General features: G+C 50.5%; 1 protein-coding gene across 2 annotated transcripts in view; it reads right to left on the reverse strand.

The window, feature by feature from the left end:
- Positions 1-2,857: 2,857 nt before the first annotated feature.
- TBXAS1 (thromboxane A synthase 1) overlaps positions 2,858-19,336 on the reverse strand; it is a 147,781-nt gene continuing 131,302 nt past the window's right edge. Inside the window, exons 10-13 of one of the 2 annotated variants that reach the window (XM_045864187.2) lie at positions 10,722-10,813; positions 6,895-7,032; positions 5,342-5,504; positions 2,858-3,101 (exon numbers count right to left, since the gene is read on the reverse strand). In XM_045864187.2, the coding sequence (XP_045720143.1) occupies positions 3,027-3,101; positions 5,342-5,504; positions 6,895-7,032; positions 10,722-10,813 (468 nt within the window). In that variant the 3' untranslated portion in view covers positions 2,858-3,026. Of the gene's footprint in view, positions 5,505-6,894; positions 7,033-10,721; positions 10,814-19,336 lie in introns of both variants that reach the window. The other variant, XM_064574894.1, reaches the window with a different exon arrangement.

Raw genomic sequence — 19,336 nt, forward strand, 5'->3', positions numbered from 1 at the left:
GGTACAGACACTTTTCTGGGTTTTGGGATATAACAGAGCCCCCAGTACTGGCCTTGGGGGCTGTGTGTGTGACTTATCCTAAAGCTGATGAACCTGAAGGTTCAGGGCCACTCACTTGCTGGGGCTTCTTCCACAACCGTAAGAGGGGCCCTAACTATATGGCCACATGGTCCTACATCTCCGTTAAATTTGCAAAAGTTACATATTCATATTTTTTTTCTTTCCCCCAACCGCTATGAATTTCAAGTTCCACAAAACCCAGATTGACTACTGAGCAGAGTGTGTTGTGGACATGGAGGGGTGGGTGCGTTCTGAGTGTGTCTTGCACACATAGCAGTCGATGGGAGTCTCTGTTTTTTTTTTTTTAAGATTTTATTTATTTATTTGACAGAGAGGGGACACAAGCAGGGGGAGTGGGAGAGGGAGAAGCAGACCTCGCGCTGAGCAAGAAGCCCGATGCGGGGCTCGATCCCAGGGCCCTGGGACCATGACCTGAGCTGAAGGCAGCCACTTAACCGACTGAGCCACCCAGGCGCCCCGTCGATGGGAGTCTCTGCTGGGCACTGGCTGGCTCTGCTCCGGGGAGGAGGGGCGGGCAGGGCAGCTCTGTGTCCTGAGGTGGCTCTCGCTGTTGGTCTCCAGGTTCAGTCCTCAGCAATGGGCTCCTCCTCCTCCTCCCCTACACCCTTCTTGCCCATCCCCCCACCTTCCTAATACAGTGTGTCCACTTCATGGGACGCCTCCGCTTCTGTCACTTTGTCCTCAAGTTCTCCTATCCAAGGCTGTTGAGTTTTTCCATCTTTGGAACAGGTGTAGGGAATGCCCTGGAACCTTACACAGGTGAGCTAATCAAGGCAGAGAAGAACTGAATTCTATGACCAGAAAAATGTAGCAACAGCAGTACTACCTTACCCACCCGTTGGGCTAGTCACCTGGTTGTACATGGTATGATTTTCAGAGCCACCAAAATATTTACCCCATACCCTGACTGATGAAATTTTATTCACTGCTTTTCGATTGAGTCATGGTCCTACTACAGTGTAGGCGGGGAGGCAGAGGGGTGTCAGGGAGAACCATCAAATCAGGTGCTTGCCTGCTAAGTCTTAAATGTAAATGATCCCATGCTCATTAACCACCTGGCTGCTGGGAGCTGAATGATGGGCAGCAAGGATGGTCCACTGGGGAGTGTGGGTGGGACGGATGGCTGGCGAAACCTGGTGTGGGAGGTGATCACATGCTCCAGACAAGGCAGTTGAGCTACAAAGACCGCAGGGGCCCTGGATTTGCTCACCTTTCAGAAAGCAAGCCAGGAAGGACACCTGCTTGGACCTGAAATTTGAGAGACGGACGGGGTCCGTGTGACCAGGCTGTGGGATCAGGGGGGTGGGCATGTGATGGGACGAAGTCAAAATGATGGTAACTCTCTTGGCGCAAAGAGGCGGTGGCACCCAGGGCAAGTGTGTGTGACTGACTAGTCACGAGGACCTGGCTGAGATCCAGCTAAAGGGTCCTGTGGAGGGTCCAGTCCGTGCCATCTCCTGCCCCGTGGTAGCTGGCATTGCACACGGATGGTGGGATTTCAGGGGAGCTAGGGATTGTGGGTTGAAACAGTGGAAGGGCCGAGTCCAGCAATTCTAGAACATGAGGAAGCCTCACTGCTGTGTCTGAAGATGAGAAGCACCTGGACAGAGAAGGTGAGGGGAGCCAACGGATGGAGCTGACAGGCCAGGGGCGCTGGGTGCAGGCTGTGCTCTGAGGAGGGAGCCAGCTGCTCTGTTGGGCCCTTCTCGAGGATGAGGCTCTGTGATGGCCATAGAGGGTCGGGGGCTGGGAGATGAGCAGGCCAGTCAGGAAGGGCAGATGGGTCACCAGGAATGGGAACGTGTGGCTTTCCCCGATGAGTCTGAGCCCCAGGACCAGACATCTCGAAGGGGCTGGGGCCCAGACAGGAGAAGTGGTGAGAGCGAGGGTGGAGAGAGAGCTGTGTGATAGGCTGGCTGGGCAGCTCCTAGGGCTGGGACAGCACTGGGGGACGAGGCTGCCTTCCTGTCTATGGGGAAGGACTCTGGGGGAAGCATGGGGTCTTCTGGGCTGGAGTGGGAGAGGACCCAACGGCAGAGGCAGCATCCACAGCCATGGATACGTGGAAACCTCTTGTGCCAGCTCTCCTGAAACAGCCTAAAGATGGGTCAGCATCTGGGTAGCCATGCTTCCCGACTCCTGCTCAGAATGCTATCTATAGGACATTCATCCTCTTCATGCTGCTCAGATGGTGCAGAGGAGGGGGCTTTGATCAAGGTCAGCTGCCCCGTTTTACATATGACACAGAGGCACAGGGACGTGGGAAGACCAACAGCCACGTGGCTGGTGGCAGATGTGGGATTCAACTTGAGAGCCCTTCTCAGCAACACGATAGTTTTAACAAATTCACTTCTATATTTTGACTCTTTGATCAAAATTAAGAGAAGGTCCGATGACTACATTTCAGTCTCTCTCACTCTTCTGTGTATTAAAACCTTATAAAGTTAGTATTATCCTACCTAGGAAAATCAAAGCATAAGAAAGCTTTTGAGCCACTGTTGAAGCTGGGCTTCTGATAAATGTCATTTTTTTAAGTCACACAGCCCGAGTGCACCAGAAGCTGAAGAGGCCCAGGAGCTGCTGCCATCCAGGGCAGCTCACCTGAGCGTCCCCGTGTCCTCTGCCCTATAGATTCCTTCCATCCTGAGGCCAGGACTTCCTTCAAAACCCCGAGTTCTCAGTCATTTTGGCAAAGTACATTTTTTGCTTATTTATCAGCAATCCCTGATGGAGAGAGGTGGATCAGTGGTTCGTACATCATCAGCAAAGTCAAAACTAAGTGCAACAAACATTTATTAAGCATTTAGGAAATCTCCTATAGAGACCTCTTTTATACTTGCATGTCAGGGACCCTTTCAATTGCTTCAGTGATGTTTTCGCCCCAAATCTGAATTTTCACATGAAGGTTTTCTTTGAATCTGGGAGTGTCCTCATAACACTAACTGTCAGCGGGAGACAATCTTGATGTAGACGCCATTCTTTGGACCTAGGGCAGATCTGGATTCTAGCTGCAGTGGTACCTAAAAGAGAGATGAAGAGACTGGTTACAGCTAACTGCATCTACAGGGAAACTTCTTTGGAACTGGGCCTGGGGTTGTGGAAATGAGGGACAGCAGGGCTGAGTGAGCAAAGCAGCCTCCCTAGCATGGCCCTGAGAAGCCAGCAAAGCTGCATCTCGGGGACACTGGGGGCTGGGGCCCCAGCAGCACACTGGTGCCTGACCCTCTTTCCCATGTTAATAAAATGCTGCCGCTGAGTAAGGAACTTAGCATTTACCCTCCCAAGAAGCCTGCATAAGAAGTAGTAGTATCTCACTCTGCAAAAGAAGAAATGGAGGTTCAACGAGGCCAAGTGACTCGTCCAAGGTCACACAACTGGAAAGTGAAGAGCAAAGCCTCAAACTCTCTCACCTCCCCTCCTCTCACTCCCCGGTGCCCTGGCGGTAACTGAGCAGCCCCCTCTCTTTCCAAGGGGCTTTGGGAGAGTGGCTTCATACTGTCCCCTTCTCATGTGTGCCGTGGTCTAGCCTCACCGCCATTCAGAAAGCTTTCCTCATTAACTTACAAGGCAGATTGATGGTGGACTGGGGACTTGGAAGAAAAGCCAAAGAATTACTCAAGAAGCAGCGTGTCCCCTTGAGTTCTGGGTAAAATGATGGCTCAATGGCTAATGTGAATGAACGATTTAAGGGAAAGAAGAATCACCGGGCCTTAGTATTGGGGTCTTGGTGGGCTTTTCAGATGTCTTTGGGGGCTATAGTTCAAATGGGAGACAAGTTATATCACCAAGAAACAAGATGAACTAAACTTGTGCTATCCCGTATGGTAGTCAGTAGCGCGCATGGCAACTGAGCATTAGAAATATGCTTAGCGCAAATGAGGGGCCGAGTTTTTACTTGATTATTAAAATTTACATAGCCACATGTGACTAGCAGCTACTGTATTAACACCAGTCTAGACAAACTGGAAACACCATTGGACTTCCAAAAAGGAATCAGTTGGAGCTAGCAAAGTCAGGGAGGGCTTCCTGGAGGAATGGACACCTGAGGTGGGGCTAGGAATGGGAGAAGCCCTGTAAGCAGGACTTCTCAAGGGCCACTTTGGGATCTGAGGGAACACTAAAGGATTTGGAAGATGGGATTAGGCTGGGGGCAGGGAAGTGGAGGCGGGGGATGGCATTCCAGCTAGGGAGGAGTGGGTAGAACCCTCCCAGAGTGGGAAGTTGGGGCAGAAAACACAAAGTGGGCTCAGACGAGCTCTCTGTAGATCCAGGAGGCTCAGGGACTCATGCCTGGTTCTTGAGCTGGGGAATGCCAGGCATAAGCAGGGTTTTGGGACAAAGACTGCTGTACCATTTGTCAAGATCAAGGGGGAATGAGACAAACCCCAAAGGGAAGTCCTGCACACACGGAACACCTCATTCATTTGGGGGCCTGCCCTTCTCTCTGTTGGTTTGGCTCTATGTTTCCAATTTGCCCCTCCCTCTCTCCAGCCTTGAACCCAGTCTCTGTCAGAGGCAATGCCGCTCTCGGACTCTAGAAGTTGTCCACTCATCACTGTGTACTTAGTACCTGCCCCCATTCATACTCGTGTCCGGCTGTGCAGAGGGCTCCTGAACAGGCATGGAGGGGCACCATGTTCAGGCTGTGTAGGCACAGACACCGCAGAGAGGCAGCTAGAGGGAGAGGAAGGAGGGAGGTTTGGGGGGCGCGCCACATCTGGTTGGAACCCGTTTCTTCGCTCCCTGGCTAGTCGTTCATTTGCTCTTTAACATTCGTTCAGTGAACGCGTGAGCACCTGCGCCGTTCCTCGTGCTGGAGACTGCAACAGTGAATAGGACAGACTTGGTTCCTGCCCTCACAGAGCCTGGAGCCCAAGTGCGTGGCCTCAGGCAAGTGACTTAACCTCTCTGAGCTTTGTCTTAGCTCCTCACCTGAAGAATGGGAATAATACAACCTACTCTGGGGGATCCCTGGGTCCTCTTCGCTGAACAGGGAAGAGCTCCAGGCTCGCAGGCGCAGCCTCGCAGAACAGAGGAGGTCGGTCGTAGTAATAGGAACGCAGACTCGGGTTCTGGGCCAGGCGCGTACCGGAGCACTTGTGCGGACCCATTCAACCCTCACACAACAGGAACGGGGCGGGGAGGGGGGGAAGGTGTGATTATTCCCACCCCCCTCCCACTGGTCCGGAGGAACTGGCCCAGCACTGAGAGCCGGGGTGAGGACCGCCCCCTCCCTCGGCGCCCCAAGCCGCGGCCTCACCGGCGTCTCCACGCAGGCCTCGAACCGGAACCGGCGCAGGACGCGCAGCAGCGTCAGCTTGACCTCCAGGAGCCCCAGCCGCACCCCGAGGCAGCTCCGCGGGCCCGCCCCGAACGGCAGGTACGTGAAGGGACGTCGTCGTCGCTGCGCCTCGGCCTTGAACCTGCGGCGGGGGGGCCGGGCGGTCAGGGTAGGCCCCGGGACACCCGCCTCGCTTCCCGGGGGGGCCTCGTCAGCCGCTCGCAGTGACCCAGGGGCCCCTTCATCTGAGGCCGCGCCCCCAGCACGTGGGCCTGAACCCCGTCGCCGTCAACGGACTCCTGTCCCCTCGGGCCCTCGAGCTGTCCCTGAGCTTCCGTCCTGCCCTCTCCGCAATCCCGCAAAGCCCCGGACGGACTGCGGAGGAGAAGGATCACCTGGAAGGCCCTCTTGCCCCCCGCCCCCAGAACTGATTGTGTTGTTAATGAATCTGAAGGCTCACTAGGATCCACCGGGATAAAAATCTTAAGAACCCACAGGTGGCTCCAGATTCCCCAGGAGCCAGAACAGGACACCAGGCGTCACCAGCTCCCTGAGCAGAATCCCTGGGGACCAGCCCTGCCTGGAGGCGGCGTCGTGCGGGTTTATCCACGGAGGCCACCCTGGCCGCCGGCTCCCCTGCCCACACCTGCCTCTCCGGTTCCCGCGGTGAAACTGGAACCACTGGGGGCTTTTTGTGTTTGGGCCGCTGCAGGAATTCTCCTACCTGCTGTCACACAGCATTTGCCACCTGTGCTCCGGGACAGTAGAGCTGGGTGCCCACACTGTCTTATAATAGCCAGCTCACTTCGGCTTCAGCCCTGGCGCTCGATATTCGCTGCGTTCAGCTGGAAATTATTTATCTGGGTCCCGCTGCCCATGGCTTCCCCGGGGCGGGATCGTAGGGGTGGGGCCTCTTTCCACGGGAATTTGAAATTCCTCAAGGTGGAAACAGGGTCTGTCTGCCCAGCCCTCCCCACTGCCAGATCACACCAGGAGGGGATAGCCATCGATTCGGATGAGGAGGGTGTGGATGCCTGCTCAGACATTTTCCACCCGGGAGCCTAGAAATGAAATGTAGACAAGGGACCCAATCCACATAGGGGACCAAGGAGTGGGGATCTGGGTCGACCTTGTTAGCACAGCTGGATCTCTTGAGTTCGGGGAGAAATTTCTGTGATTACTCTTGTTTTGGAACAAGCTCCGATTTTTTTAAAAAAAGGAAATGATGTTTTGTTACGTTCCAGTGCACACCAGCAATTCGATCCTGTGTCCCATTTCTTGGCTTGAACAGAGGACACCCGTTAGAAATTGCCCTGTTACTTGCACGCAGGGCTGCTGAAATGCGAAAACTCTGCATTCTGTTCGGGCCTTTTAAAAATGGTACAGTTATGTCCTTTGGAAATTATGTCTCTCGACTATCTATTTTCCATGACTTTTAACTGGGGACAACTTTATTAAATCTTTGTCTCCCCTTGGCCGCCTCCCCCAAGCGCCTTACACTCGCGTCGCCCATTTGAAGGGACTGAGCTCACCTCTCTGGGTTGAAGGTCTCGGGTTGTGGCCAGTACTCAGGGTCGTGGTGCAGGGCGCCCACGGCCACCTCCACCACGGTGCCCGCGGGGATGTGTTGCCCCCGCACCTCGCAGTCCCGCGCCGCCTCCCTCGTGAACCTGTGGGGACACGTCAGTCACCCCTGCCTTAATGCACAGCAACAAGCAGAGCTTGCCGGCAGCACGCTGGGGCAAATGGGGTCTGAGCCTCAAGTGTGGAATGGGGGGTAAGGGGATAGGAGGCCCAGCCTTCTTGCAGGGGTGACCAGGATGGTTTCTACCCCCTGCCCCTTAACCTTCTACTGCCCACAACCCTGAAGCCTCCAAGCTCTTGAGACTCCTTTGGCCCTCAGTGAATATGCATTCATCCATCAAGCCTGAAGAGTTCTCTTAGGCCTGACTGGGGGAACACGGGTACCTTTGAAGGGCTTCTTCCTGTGGGAGGCTTGCTGGGTTATGACCCTGGCCACACTTTCCCTCATCTTCTGTCCATGGCTAAGCCTCTTTAAGTGGCTCTCACCTACCCCCTTGCTTTACCTAAAGGAAATTTGGGTTTGAACATCTGATCTCCATTCATTGTCTGTGTCACTATGGATAACTTCTACTGAGGACAAAACTTCTGGTCAGATTGTTTACCAAATGCCATGGCACAGTCCGTTTTACACTGTATTTTTAAGGGCCAGACTATAGATGTTTGCATACAAATATAAAATTTCTGGAAGAATACCTGAACTTCCACCATGATTTCTTCTAAGGGATGGGACTGGGCTGGAGGATGGCAGGGGACCAGAGGTGCCAACTTTTTCTTCAGATCCTTCTGTATTGTTTAGGTTTTTTTGGTTTTTGTATTTTTTTTTTTTTTAAGTACAAGCCTACTATTTTTGTAATACAGATAATTACTTTAAAAATTAAAAATTATGCTGGCTTTTATTTCAAATTGTAGGGCTGGACTTTCCTAAATATCTCAGAGGAGATAAAGTTATTATACTAATTACCATTATATTCTGTTCTCGCTTATAAAAAAGAATTAAGAGCAACCCGAAGCTCCTGGCAGCCTTCATTACTCTGTCAGGAACCTTTAATGTAACAAGAGAAGCCAGGACTTGGGGGCCCCCATTCGGATCCTAAGCTACCAATGCTATTAATATGTATACTGCATGGAATCCTGGATTCACATTAATAATACTTCAACAAGAGTTGGTAAGTTTTCTACAGGGGCCATTCTGAGTTTTTTTTTTTGGTGGATAATGGTTATCAGTCAAGGTGCGTCAGGGCCTGGGAAAAGATAACGCACTTTTCTGAGATTAAAATAATAAAGTAGAATAAAATAAATAAAATTCGCATTCTATCTGTATTCACCCCCAAATCTGTTGCCTGGGCTGAAGCGAATTGGCCTCTCATCTGGCTGAGAATAATGATGGCTTGGCTCTCTCCTTTCTGTTGTTTGTTAACAGAAGTCTGCAGAGCTGATAGGATTAAAAATTCCAGCAGAGTAGGTATGGAGGAGGGTGAGGCCCAGGAGCTCGTGGCTTGCCAGGACCGGAGCGGGCTGGAAGCTGGCCCTTCGCCTGGAAGGGCAGTCCTTCTTGCTTTCACCTCATACATTAGGTGACATATGACTTAGAGTGTGCAGCTTTTCAGAAGTTCTGTCCCACTGTTTCTCACCACTCGTTGGGGGTGGGGGGGCGAGCAGGCATTGTGTGCCCACTGAACACCCGGGAAGCAGAAGCACAGAACAGCACAGCGCTTACCCAAGGTCACACAGCCCACGAAGGGCAGAGGTGTGAGACTCTCGACTTTCTGTCTGAATTTGTTCTGCGATTACGGAGCACTGGTACTCTATGTGGCTTGATGAGGGAGTCAACCAGTTCATCCCAGTTCCCTCATTTCTGTCCTGCCTTCGAGTGAGATCACCCACTGCTGGTTCCCCGGAGCCGTGTGGCCGCCTTTTATGCAGTACTGTTTCTAAAGTTTCTAAGGGTCACTTGGAGAATCGATCAGAGCATTTGGGTGTTGAAGAGCCTGTTCACTTTGTCACTCAGCGCATTCCCGCTAAAAGGTTTCACGCGTCGAGTTCTTGATTGGGTTTAGATCCAGGAAAGGACCTGTCTTTGATCACTTTATAGACTTTCCTCCTGCCAGAGAACGTGCCTGTTCAACTCTGCTGGTTTTCCTCTCTGGCAGGAGCCGCGGCACCTGAGCGGGGACCTGACCCCCGTTATCGGCCCTCTCTGGGGTCCTGTAAAGTCTTCTTCCCCCTGGATGGCCTTTGTTCTATCACTGAATGTCTTATTTTGAGCTTCATTTTAACGTGTATAGCAGCTGCCCACAGTTCCCTTGGAGGGAAGCTGGATATAAATCATTAAAAAAGCAGGATTGGATGACAGTGCCATGGCTCCCAAGGAAATCAGGGAAGGCCCACAGAATCGGTCTTAACGCCGGCGTCAGGAGAGGGGCCCGGCAAGTGCTGGGGTTTCAGGGCCCTGAAACCCTGTGTGCTTGAGGACCATGTGATTCCACTCACATCTCTGGAATTCTCTGTATTTGCTCCGGGTCCAAACACTTTGGACAATATCTATAATCACACTCTGTATGATGTTTTTGGTTTGGAATATAATGAGATATCTTCAGAGCACCCACATTTTCTCTTTTAGAATGGCAAAAGGTACCTCCATATGGATGCTGGGGTATACTAATTTTTAGACCTGCAGAGTGGAACTTATGATAGGTTAAATGCTTTGTGTTGCTTCTTGTTTCTAGAACCTGAAATGTGGTCACTGTTTCCCTCCCTAAAGGCCTGGGGGCCCAAGTTAAGATCCTGTGCTCCATGTTTTGCCTTGTTTAGGGAGAGTTGGAAAAAAGCAGACCAGATTCCTGCTTTCGAGGCACTTACAGGTTGGTGGTGTGAGCAGATGTCCACGTGTGAGATGTTCCAGAGGGGGTGAGAAGTGTCCAAGAATGTAATAGGAAGTACAGTTTGCTCGAAAATGCTGGGGGAGGAGAGGCAAACTGCCCAGGGTAGCAAGGGTTGGGTTGGAGCTCGAAGGATGGGGCAGGGGTGGGTGGCTGGAGAGTGAGGAGCAGCCTCCCAGACTTTGGAATTCTCCCCCTGGAACATCAACTCCAAGGGCAGGGGTTTTATCTGTTTCGTACACGGCCGATTTCCCCGTGCTTGGCCCAGCATTCGACTCAACAAATAGTTGCCAAATGAAAGAATGGACGAACGGACGAACAGGCAGGAGGACTAGCAAATGCCATTGAAGGCTAGGAGGCCAAGGAGATTGGCTTGGGTTGGGGAAGAAGGTCATGTTAAGAACAGACCAGTGAGGGCACCTGGGTGGCTCAGTTGGTTAAGCGACTGCCTTCGGCTCAGGTCATGATCCTGGAGTCCCAGGATCGAGTCCTGCATCAGGCTCCCTGCTCAGCGGGGAGTCTGCTTCTCCCTCTGACCCTCCTCCCTCTCATGCTCTCTGTCTCTCATTCTCTCTCTCTCAAATAAATAAAATCTTAAAAAAATAAAATAAAAACAAAAACAAAAACAAAAACAGACCAGTGAACCTTTGAGAAGGTAGTTAATGTAGAGGAAAATGAGCCAGACATTTACTGCTATGGTCACTCTATGGAAGCCATTGAAACCCAAGAAACCCAAGACTCAGGCCTTGCCTTCCAGGAACCTGAGTCCAGCATTCTCGATAACGCAGGTGGTGACAGACTGAGGACTGGTGAGGAGCCTAGACAGTGATGTCCCGAAGGGCCTTTGGGGTGCGGGGGCCTGGGCAGGGGGAGAAGGTGGGGGAGCTCAGGCATACCTGAAAGCCGGTGGGTAAAGCCTCAAGGTCTCTGCGATCACCATGTCCAGGTAGGTCAGGCCTTCCTGGAGGCTGCTGTAGTCAGGGGCCGTCTGGGGGGGAGGGGGGTCGTGACAAATGAAGAAAGTTGAGTCCCACTGAGTCCCACAGCTTTCTGGCTTCTCCATTAGCTTTAGAGTCCTGCTCCAACTCCGCAGGCTCATAAACGGAGACTCGGCAAAATGCAGTCAGTACAATCCAAGCTGCGTTAGGTCAGCACCCCGCGTGTTCCCTCGGACTTGTGTCGTGGTGCTGTATGTTACCGCGGACCAGCCCGGCCAGCCTGCGACTCGGGGACCTTGGAGTGTCCTACAGAGAAGTTTGGTTCTAACGCAACAGTGGACAGTGGCAGGCGTAGCTGCGAGCATTGATGGAGAGAGGGTGGCGTGGTGGCTACGCACTGCGTAGACACGATCTGGCTTAATCCTCCCTGTAGACCCACGAGGCAGCCGCTCTCCCATCTCTCCGATGAGAAAACCGAGCCTCGGAGGGGTGGCCATGGGGGCAGTAACTGGTACATCATAAAGTTAAAAAATGCAGCGTGAAATCGCAGATAAAGAAAAAAAGTTCTAGGGGTGCCTGGGTGGCTCAGTCGTTAAGTGTCTGCCTTCAGCTCAGGTCATGATCCCAGGGTCCTGGGATCGAGCCCCGCATCGGGCTCTCTGCTCCGCGGGAAGCCTGCTTCTCCCTCTCCCACTCCCCCTGCTTGTGTTCCCTCTCTCGCTGTGTCTCTCTGTCAAATAAATAAGTAAAATCTTAAAAAAAAAAAAAAAAGTTCTAGTGAAATAAAAGACGCATAGTGACAAAACCCAAAGAGCCGTTCTAAGTCAGTAAGAAAAGAAACTCATTAGGAAAATGGGCAAAGGATATGAACGGGCAGAGCATAGAAGGAGAAATAAAGTTGCCATGATGAAAAATACAAATGAAGACAAGGAGATTTTGCTCTTCGGTCAGGTTAGGAAAGGTCGGGAAATGCAGATTAGATACTCAAGGGCGGAGGCGTGGAGAAGCATAACCCAGTACCCTGTGTTGGGGGTACCCCAGGGTCCCTTGGACAATGCCCACTGGAGTGAAACTGTCACCCTCGCCGTCACCCCTGGCCTGGGGAGGAGGGACACATGGGATGTGAGCTGGGGAGCAGGATGCGGGGGAGGGTTAGAATGGGGTCATGGAGGCTTATTCGCGGCTCTGCTGGGTTTCCCCAAGTCGTCCGCTCACCCCACTCCCTGCAGAGCCAGAGTGCGTCACCTGCTTGGTTGGTGACCACCTTCTTTCTCTCAACCAGATAGTGCCTGCTGCAAGAGCAGTCCTCAGCTTGGAGGTTCGCTTCCTTTGACCCCCCCTCCCAGGGCGGCAGAGGGCAGCACTGGGGGCAAGTCCAGACTGCAGGCCCCCAGCTGTCCACGGAGGGGCCCTGAGTGGCCCCCGCCTCAGAGAGCCATTCTCAGGCCTGCAGCTGGCCACACCATGCCCTGCATGGGTCTAGTGGCTGGCAGAAGGGGGCAGGGCCCCCAGACACGCGTGAGGGCCTGGCTCCCCAGCCCACGCACTACCCCCTTGCATGGGGGAGTGCCTCCTTGGGGACCCTGTGGCACCTCTCTTCTTTCTAATGCTTAGTAGTTTGATTTGTGCTTGTTTCTTCTGGCCTGTGAGTCACAAAATACAAATTGTGTAATTTCAGTGATTCTGCATGTGAGTTAAATGCTCTGATATTTACATTTAAAACTGGCGTTGCGTGACGTAAAGGTGAATGGTAAGATTCATGCTAAAGAAGAAAAAAGGGAGAACCTCTGTATCTACTGTTAATGGCACTTGCCCCTGCCTTTTGAGTGAGGGGCCCCATAGTTCCGTTTTATGTCAAAGAATGGTGGAGTTGGCCATGCAGGCCACGGTTGATTGGCCCGAGGGTGAGCCTCTGACCCAAGGGCACCGGTCTGGAAATTTGGATCTAGTGCAGAGAAAAAGGAGTTTTTGGTCCAGCGGGTGGAAACTGAACACTGGTGAGTCATGATCTGTTGGTGACCATGTTCTGCCTTGTGGATGAATGAGCAGAAAATTCCAGTTGGCTGTGAGAAAGAAGAAATGAATTAAATGTGCAGAGAGAGGCAGAGGCAAACGACAGAGAGAGACACCATATCCTGGTGTCCCTTAGAGCGCCAGTTTCTGTTTGCAAGTAGCCCCGTGGGTGGTGGATCAGAACTCTTAAAGCACTTTCTCGTTTATGGCCCCAGTTAGCAACAGCTGAATTCTGTTACCTGCCACCAAAGGACACTTAACAAATGCAGAACATGTAAAATAAATAAATAAGAAATGGTGGTATTGTGTACCAAAATATAGAACTAAATCTCAAAAAGAAAAAAAAAAAAAGAAAGAAACCAAAAAAACAGATCTGCAAGCAGCGTCCCTAGCAGTAAATGGTATTGGTTCCCCGGACAAAATTTGTGATTTAGAAGCTATCAGCATTTGTCAGAGAAAGAAAGCCTTTAAAAGCAGGCTAAGGGAATTTGATATTATAAAGTCAAAGTCTTCATTTATTCTTTCTCTGGATGAGCTTTCTACTGTACTTCTAAGCTTTTGGCTCAAGATACACATGTAAATATCAGCTTAGTCCAGTGGTTCTCAGTGTGGGTGAACATTAGAAGCAGTGGGACGGCTTTTAATATATAAGGATTCATCTGTTGGTTTGAAGTGGGGCCTGGGCACCAGTTCTCCCTTTGAAGCCCTACCCCCAACTCCCCCCCACCCCCCAGCAGTTGTAATGTGAGCCCTGGGGAGAGACCACTCGCTGCCTTAGTCCTTCTGTGATCTACCCCAGGGATCCTTCCTGCGGGAGAAGTGGGCAGATGGGGTGGAGGGAGGCTCACGCCTGCACATTTTAATCAAACCCAGGTGAGGCAATGAAATTCAAGTCCCTATCCCACTGACAGACCATCCACCCATCTGGACCTTTGGCTCCCTGAGTCCTTTTCAGGAAAATCGGGGATAAAGGGGTCCTGCATCAGTCCCGCCAGCAGAGGGCAGCAAGTGTACGGCAAATGGGGACTCCCCAGCAATGCTGGGCCCCTACTCAGAATCACAAATTATACCCCCAAAAGACTTAGGAATCGTGAATCCAAATTCTTCATTATGGAGATGAGAAAAATGAGACCCAGAGAGGAAAGCTTTCGAAGCCAAAAGCACACAGATAGAACCTGAAGTAGAAAACCCATGTCCTTATTCATTTAGCAGTCCCTCCATAAGCCCCTACTTAGCCTGTCAGGTGCAGGGCAAGGTGCTGAGGATCCAAAAATGATCAAGTCTCTGCTCTTTGGTGAAGCTGCCTTCTATGCAAATCATTATACTGAATGTGGAACATGTTCTAGAACAGACTTAGGAGGAATGGGAAACAGAGTTCTGTTTGAGAACTCATTCACTCATGTATTTGTTGGACATGTGCTGAGTTGGTGCAGACTGTTGGCCAGGCACTGTGCTAGGCACAGGGCACATGACTTTGACACATGGGGACCCTCCCCACCCTCCTGGACCTCACCGTCCATCTCAGGACGCAAAGCAATGGGGAGGGTTAGAGAGTGGTGAGCACAAGGCTCTGTGAGAGAACAGAGGACAGACATCCCAGGCATTTGGGATCAGGGAAGCTGACAAAAGGAAGTGATGCCTAAACTGAGATCTTTAGGATGAATAGAAGAAGCCAGTGAAAAGTGGGTGGGTTTGTTTGGATGCTGGTTCAAACAAACCAATATAAAAAAAAAATCCATGGGTCCATCACAGGACCCTGACCCCTGACTGGGTATTCAATTCGATACACTTAGGAAATTATGGTTCATTTGTATTTAGTGTGATGATGGTATGGTGGTCCTGTTTTAGAAAAGAGCCTTTGTATTTTAGAAATACAGAATGAAATAGTTACCGATGACATGATAGGACATCTGGGATTTTAAAAAAGACAAAACCTGGAAGTGAGGGAAGGTGGGGAAATGGATGAAAGCAGAGGGGTCGCAGTGGACTCTCGTGGACGCTGGGTGAGGGGGACAGAGTTCTCCCAAGTGGTCTTCTAATTTGTCTAGGTTAAAGTTTTCCTTCAAAAAGAAAAAAAGCTGAAACACTAAATAGCAATGTAAATAACAGTAGTGTGTGGAGTCGCTCCATGCAAAGACTTGGAACTGCGCTAAAGAATTAAACATGTTTAAAATAGCAGCGCCATCCCCACAGGCAGGAGGCTGGGAGCCGGGAGCTGCGCTTTCTGGCCCAGCCCCTCCCTTGCTGTCACCCTTGGTGCTCAGACCCTCTGTGCTGGTCAGGGCTGAGGAGGGCCCACTTGGCCTGGAATGTCAGGAGAACCCAGGGGGGTTTCTGAGCAGAGTATCCTCTCATTTCAAGCCAGGAAGCACTTTAAGCATCTGTGTTTCCCGAAGATAACGTTAAAAAAAGGGATCCCTGAGGGTTCCCCCCGACTCCTGTTGCATGGGCCATACTACTCAGAATTAGAATCAACCTATCCTGCCTCCCACCCAACGGGGATGGTTGCTGCTGGAGCCTGTCTCCCTGACCTTGGCCATGCCTCGGGGTGGTCACTGGGTCCGGCCAGAGTCTCTGTCCGGGATCCATTGCCCAGCAGCTGTGGCCTGGGGCCGGTTGCCAAGGCAACATCAACAGGTCACGGGGCCTGTAAGCTGGGGTCATGCCCAGCTCGCAGGGCAGGGCGAAGGAGACGGTAAGGTGACAGGTCTCCGGAAACCGTAATGCACCAAATGAGCAGATAATCCTTCTGTTTGAAAGTATTCGGTGGCAGGGAGCTCATTTCACCACCAGGCCTTCTGTGGCATGTATTAAAATGACTCTGTAAGGACGTGTTAAGGAAGAAAGTGATTTTAAAATCCTATAGAACTTATTTCAGCTGGGACTTATTTCATAAAATAAGTAACTGCACTCTTAGAAGGTTGAAAATAGATATTAAATATTTATTATTATCCGATAGTGGGAAATACTGATTAAATAGTAAATATTTGATTGCTAAATATTGGGGAAAATAGAGATTAAAACATAAACTGAATCTTTGCCACATGGTTTACATTCTCAATCCAAAGTTCCTTAATTTTCCAGAAGATTTTTTCCATCTATATTTGATTTTCAGTGGGCAGTAACTTCTAATTTTATTTCTAAGGTCCTTGGTCTCTTAGTCTTTTTATCACATAGCTTAGATCTGTAAACCAATATTTAAATGTGATGGATAAACCTGATGATTAAGGGAACCTCATGGAAAATCTATGGGTAAATCCTTTTAAATAAGAAATAATACTATTTCCTGACCTATTAATGTCATTTTGCCACATTTAGATTCTTGTGTGCCATTTTCTCTGAGACCTAGACACACACACACACACACACACACACACCCCTCCCCTGAGTCACTCACACCTACACATACACCACATGCTGGGTGTGTGCAGATGATAGGATGTGGAGAATAAAGGAGAAAAAGAAAACAAAAATGTCACTGCTTTCAAAAAGATTTTTCCTGGAGATTCAGGGAACCTAATAGAAAAATTGACGTTTTCTTATTCTGCTAAAGGAAACAGAAGTGGGGGCGGCTTCAGGTTTGTCCTCCCCAAGCAGTTGGACTGGTAATGGGGCATTTGTCGCCGGATGTGGTGTTACAGAAAGTGGGCTCTGTTCTGCCCTCCAGACTCGGGGAGCTTGAAATCCCTTAAGACCCGGCACTCAAGCCTGGGGACAGCCAGGGGTCATACAGCCCATAGGAAGAATAAAGATTTCCGTTCGCTCTCATTCTCTGGGGAACATAAGACGACAATATGAAACCAAACCATGGAAAATGGAGCAACCCTGGATTTGCCCTTTTGACCACTGACCCAGCAGAAAAGCCCCTCCCCTTGCGACCAGTCTCCTGAGATGAGCACTGAGTCCCGCGGGCGAAGCCCGAGCGGGGACCTGGGCTCCTCAGGGACCTGGGCTCCTCGCTGACCGGTTCTCTAAACAGAGGCTCTGACTTGCTGTCTTTGAGACTCCAGCAATGGGCCCGTGTGAGCTGGTCCAGGTTGGGGGCAAGAGGCAACGGGGGTCGGAGGGATGATCTTTCAGCATCACTGCCTTGCCTCGCCGATGCCCAGAAAGTCCTGTGTGCCAATTTAAAGAATGTGGCGGACTTAGATGCAGCCATGCGTCCATACCTTAGAAAAAGTAATTAGGAGAGTGTATATAGTATCTATTTACACCCACTTTAAAAGAAAGGAGACAGAACCCACATCATGTAAACCTGTAGATTATTCCAGGAGCTCTTGTACTCTGAGGGCCAGGCCATTAAGGGATTAGGTGAGGGGATTGTAATGAAAGAACATAACCCCGCCTGTGTGCTCTCTCTCTCTCTCTCTCTCTCTCTCTCTCTCTCTCACACACACACACACACGCAAGCACACACCCCGCAAGTGCTAGCCCTTAACCACCGATGGCCCTGGCTGGAGCTTTATTGATGTCCCTGACTTCCCCCAGGAATTCCCGTCTTCACAGATCTAAGATAGCAATAGCTTTGTCTCTCGCAGTAGTGGACTGTGCTCAGAAGGATTTTTACATCTGTTATATCATTGGGTACTGACAACCGCACCGTGTGGTAGGTAGGGCAGTTTTTATTGCCTATTTTATAGATGAAAAAAGAAAAGATTCAGAGAGGTTAGTGACTTATCCAAGGTCACACAGCTGGTGAATGGCAGAGTCAGAACTAAATCCAGATTTTCAAGTCCCATGATTTGTCCATCATGCTGTACTGCCTTGACCTCCCTCCCTCTCCCCTCTCTCCCTCTTCCCCTTCCTTGCTCCCTCCTTCCCTCCCTTTCCTTATGTACATTTTATGGAAGAATAACGTGCAGACAGAAAAAAAAAATCGCACAAACTAAAGCGCAGAGTTCAGTGACTTTTCACAAGGCGAGCACACCTGTGTACCCGCGTCCAGCTCAAGACCCCAGACATCGCCAGCATTCTGAATCACCGCCATGACCCCATCCAGTCACAGCCCCCACCCCCCTCAAGGGCAACCACTATTCTGCCTTCTAACTCGAGAGATTACTCTGCCTTTTAAAAATCTGCATCTAGGGCGCCTGGGTGGCTCAGTTGGTTAAGCGTCTGCCTTCGGCTCAGGTCATGATCCCGGGATCCTGGGATCGAGCCCCGCATCAGGCTCCCTGCTCAGCGGGGAGCCTGCTTCTCCCTCTCCCTCTGCTTCTCTCTCTCTCTCTCTCTGACTTTCATGAATAAATAAATAACATTAAAAAGAAAAAAAAAATCTGCATCTAAACAGAATATGCATGATGTAGGCTTTTGTCGGGCATGTGTTGGCAACTCACCCACGTGTGAGGCAGGGCGCTGACGTGTGTCTACTCTCGTGTTCAATGGTGGGTGGACATTTGAGCTGCCCCAGTTTGGGGCCGTTATAAATAAAGCTGGACATTGCTGCAGATGTTTTTTGGTGGACATGTGTCCCCCCTTCTGCAGGGTCTATGCCTAGGAGCGAATTTGCTGGGTCACAAGGAATGTGTATGTTCAGCTTTAGTAGATATTTTGGGCAGTTTTACATATTGGGTGTACATCTTGCCTGAAATTTTAATGGCTGACCTGTTGAACACACGCCCGTTCCCTTGATCACATCTCACTGTGGGCTCCCCCTCGCCCCCGCTTCCCTCCGCCTGCCCCTCCAACACGCTGAAACCCAACCACTGTCTCTATTCCAGGAAAGGGTTGAGAGAAAAAATGGCATATTATTGGGGGAGCAGAGTTATTTATCCCTATAGTGGGCATGGAGGGAAGAGGAGAGGCAGGGACAAATAAGACACTTCTAATCACCTGGTTTTTCAAAATTGTCCCAATTATCAGACATAAGCACTCATAAGCATAAAATTCCCAGATCAACTAGATTCGAGTCGTTGGATTATCTGCTGTTATGTAATATTTAGGATTCTGTTCTCTCCATTAACAGCCGATTTTATATGATGTTTAAAGAACTAAGCCCCTAAGTAAATGACCATTAAATCACCCTGCTCACCTTCTCTGCACTGGGGAGAGTTTTGCATTTAATTTGCAGAGAAATTCTTTTTGTTCACTCTCTCCCCACGTAGACAGTGAGTACATTTATGACATGGGTGTGGCGTGTCCTTAGCAGAGTGTGGGGGTGGGGAGGGGGGAAGAGAGGAGACAAGACCCAATCCCATACATTCAACTCACTATGTATTTGGGAAACCATTTACTTGTTTATTCAGAGATATATTATTATGGTAATAGGGAGCCACTGAAGGTTTGATGAGCAGAGGTGACAGGCTGAAAAATGGTATTTTGTGCTCTGACAATGACGTACAAGAGGACAGTTGGACGAGCTGGTCAATAGGACAATAAGACGGGAGACTATTGCAATATTCTGGGCAGAAATGAAGAGCTCTGATGAGAGTACAGCAGTCAGAGTGGGCATGGGGTTGAAAGGGAAGCTATATAAACAGTGATTTTCCATCTTGGCTGCTCCCCACTGAGGCCGGAGCCCCACCCCAAAATATTCAGCATTAATTGGATTGGTGTGCAGG

This window comes from Mirounga angustirostris, unplaced genomic scaffold (genome assembly GCF_029215605.1).
Source record: "Mirounga angustirostris isolate CCGP_5_RB_7025 unplaced genomic scaffold, mMirAng1.0.hap1 SCAF_12, whole genome shotgun sequence".
Lineage (NCBI taxonomy): Eukaryota > Metazoa > Chordata > Mammalia > Carnivora > Phocidae > Mirounga > Mirounga angustirostris.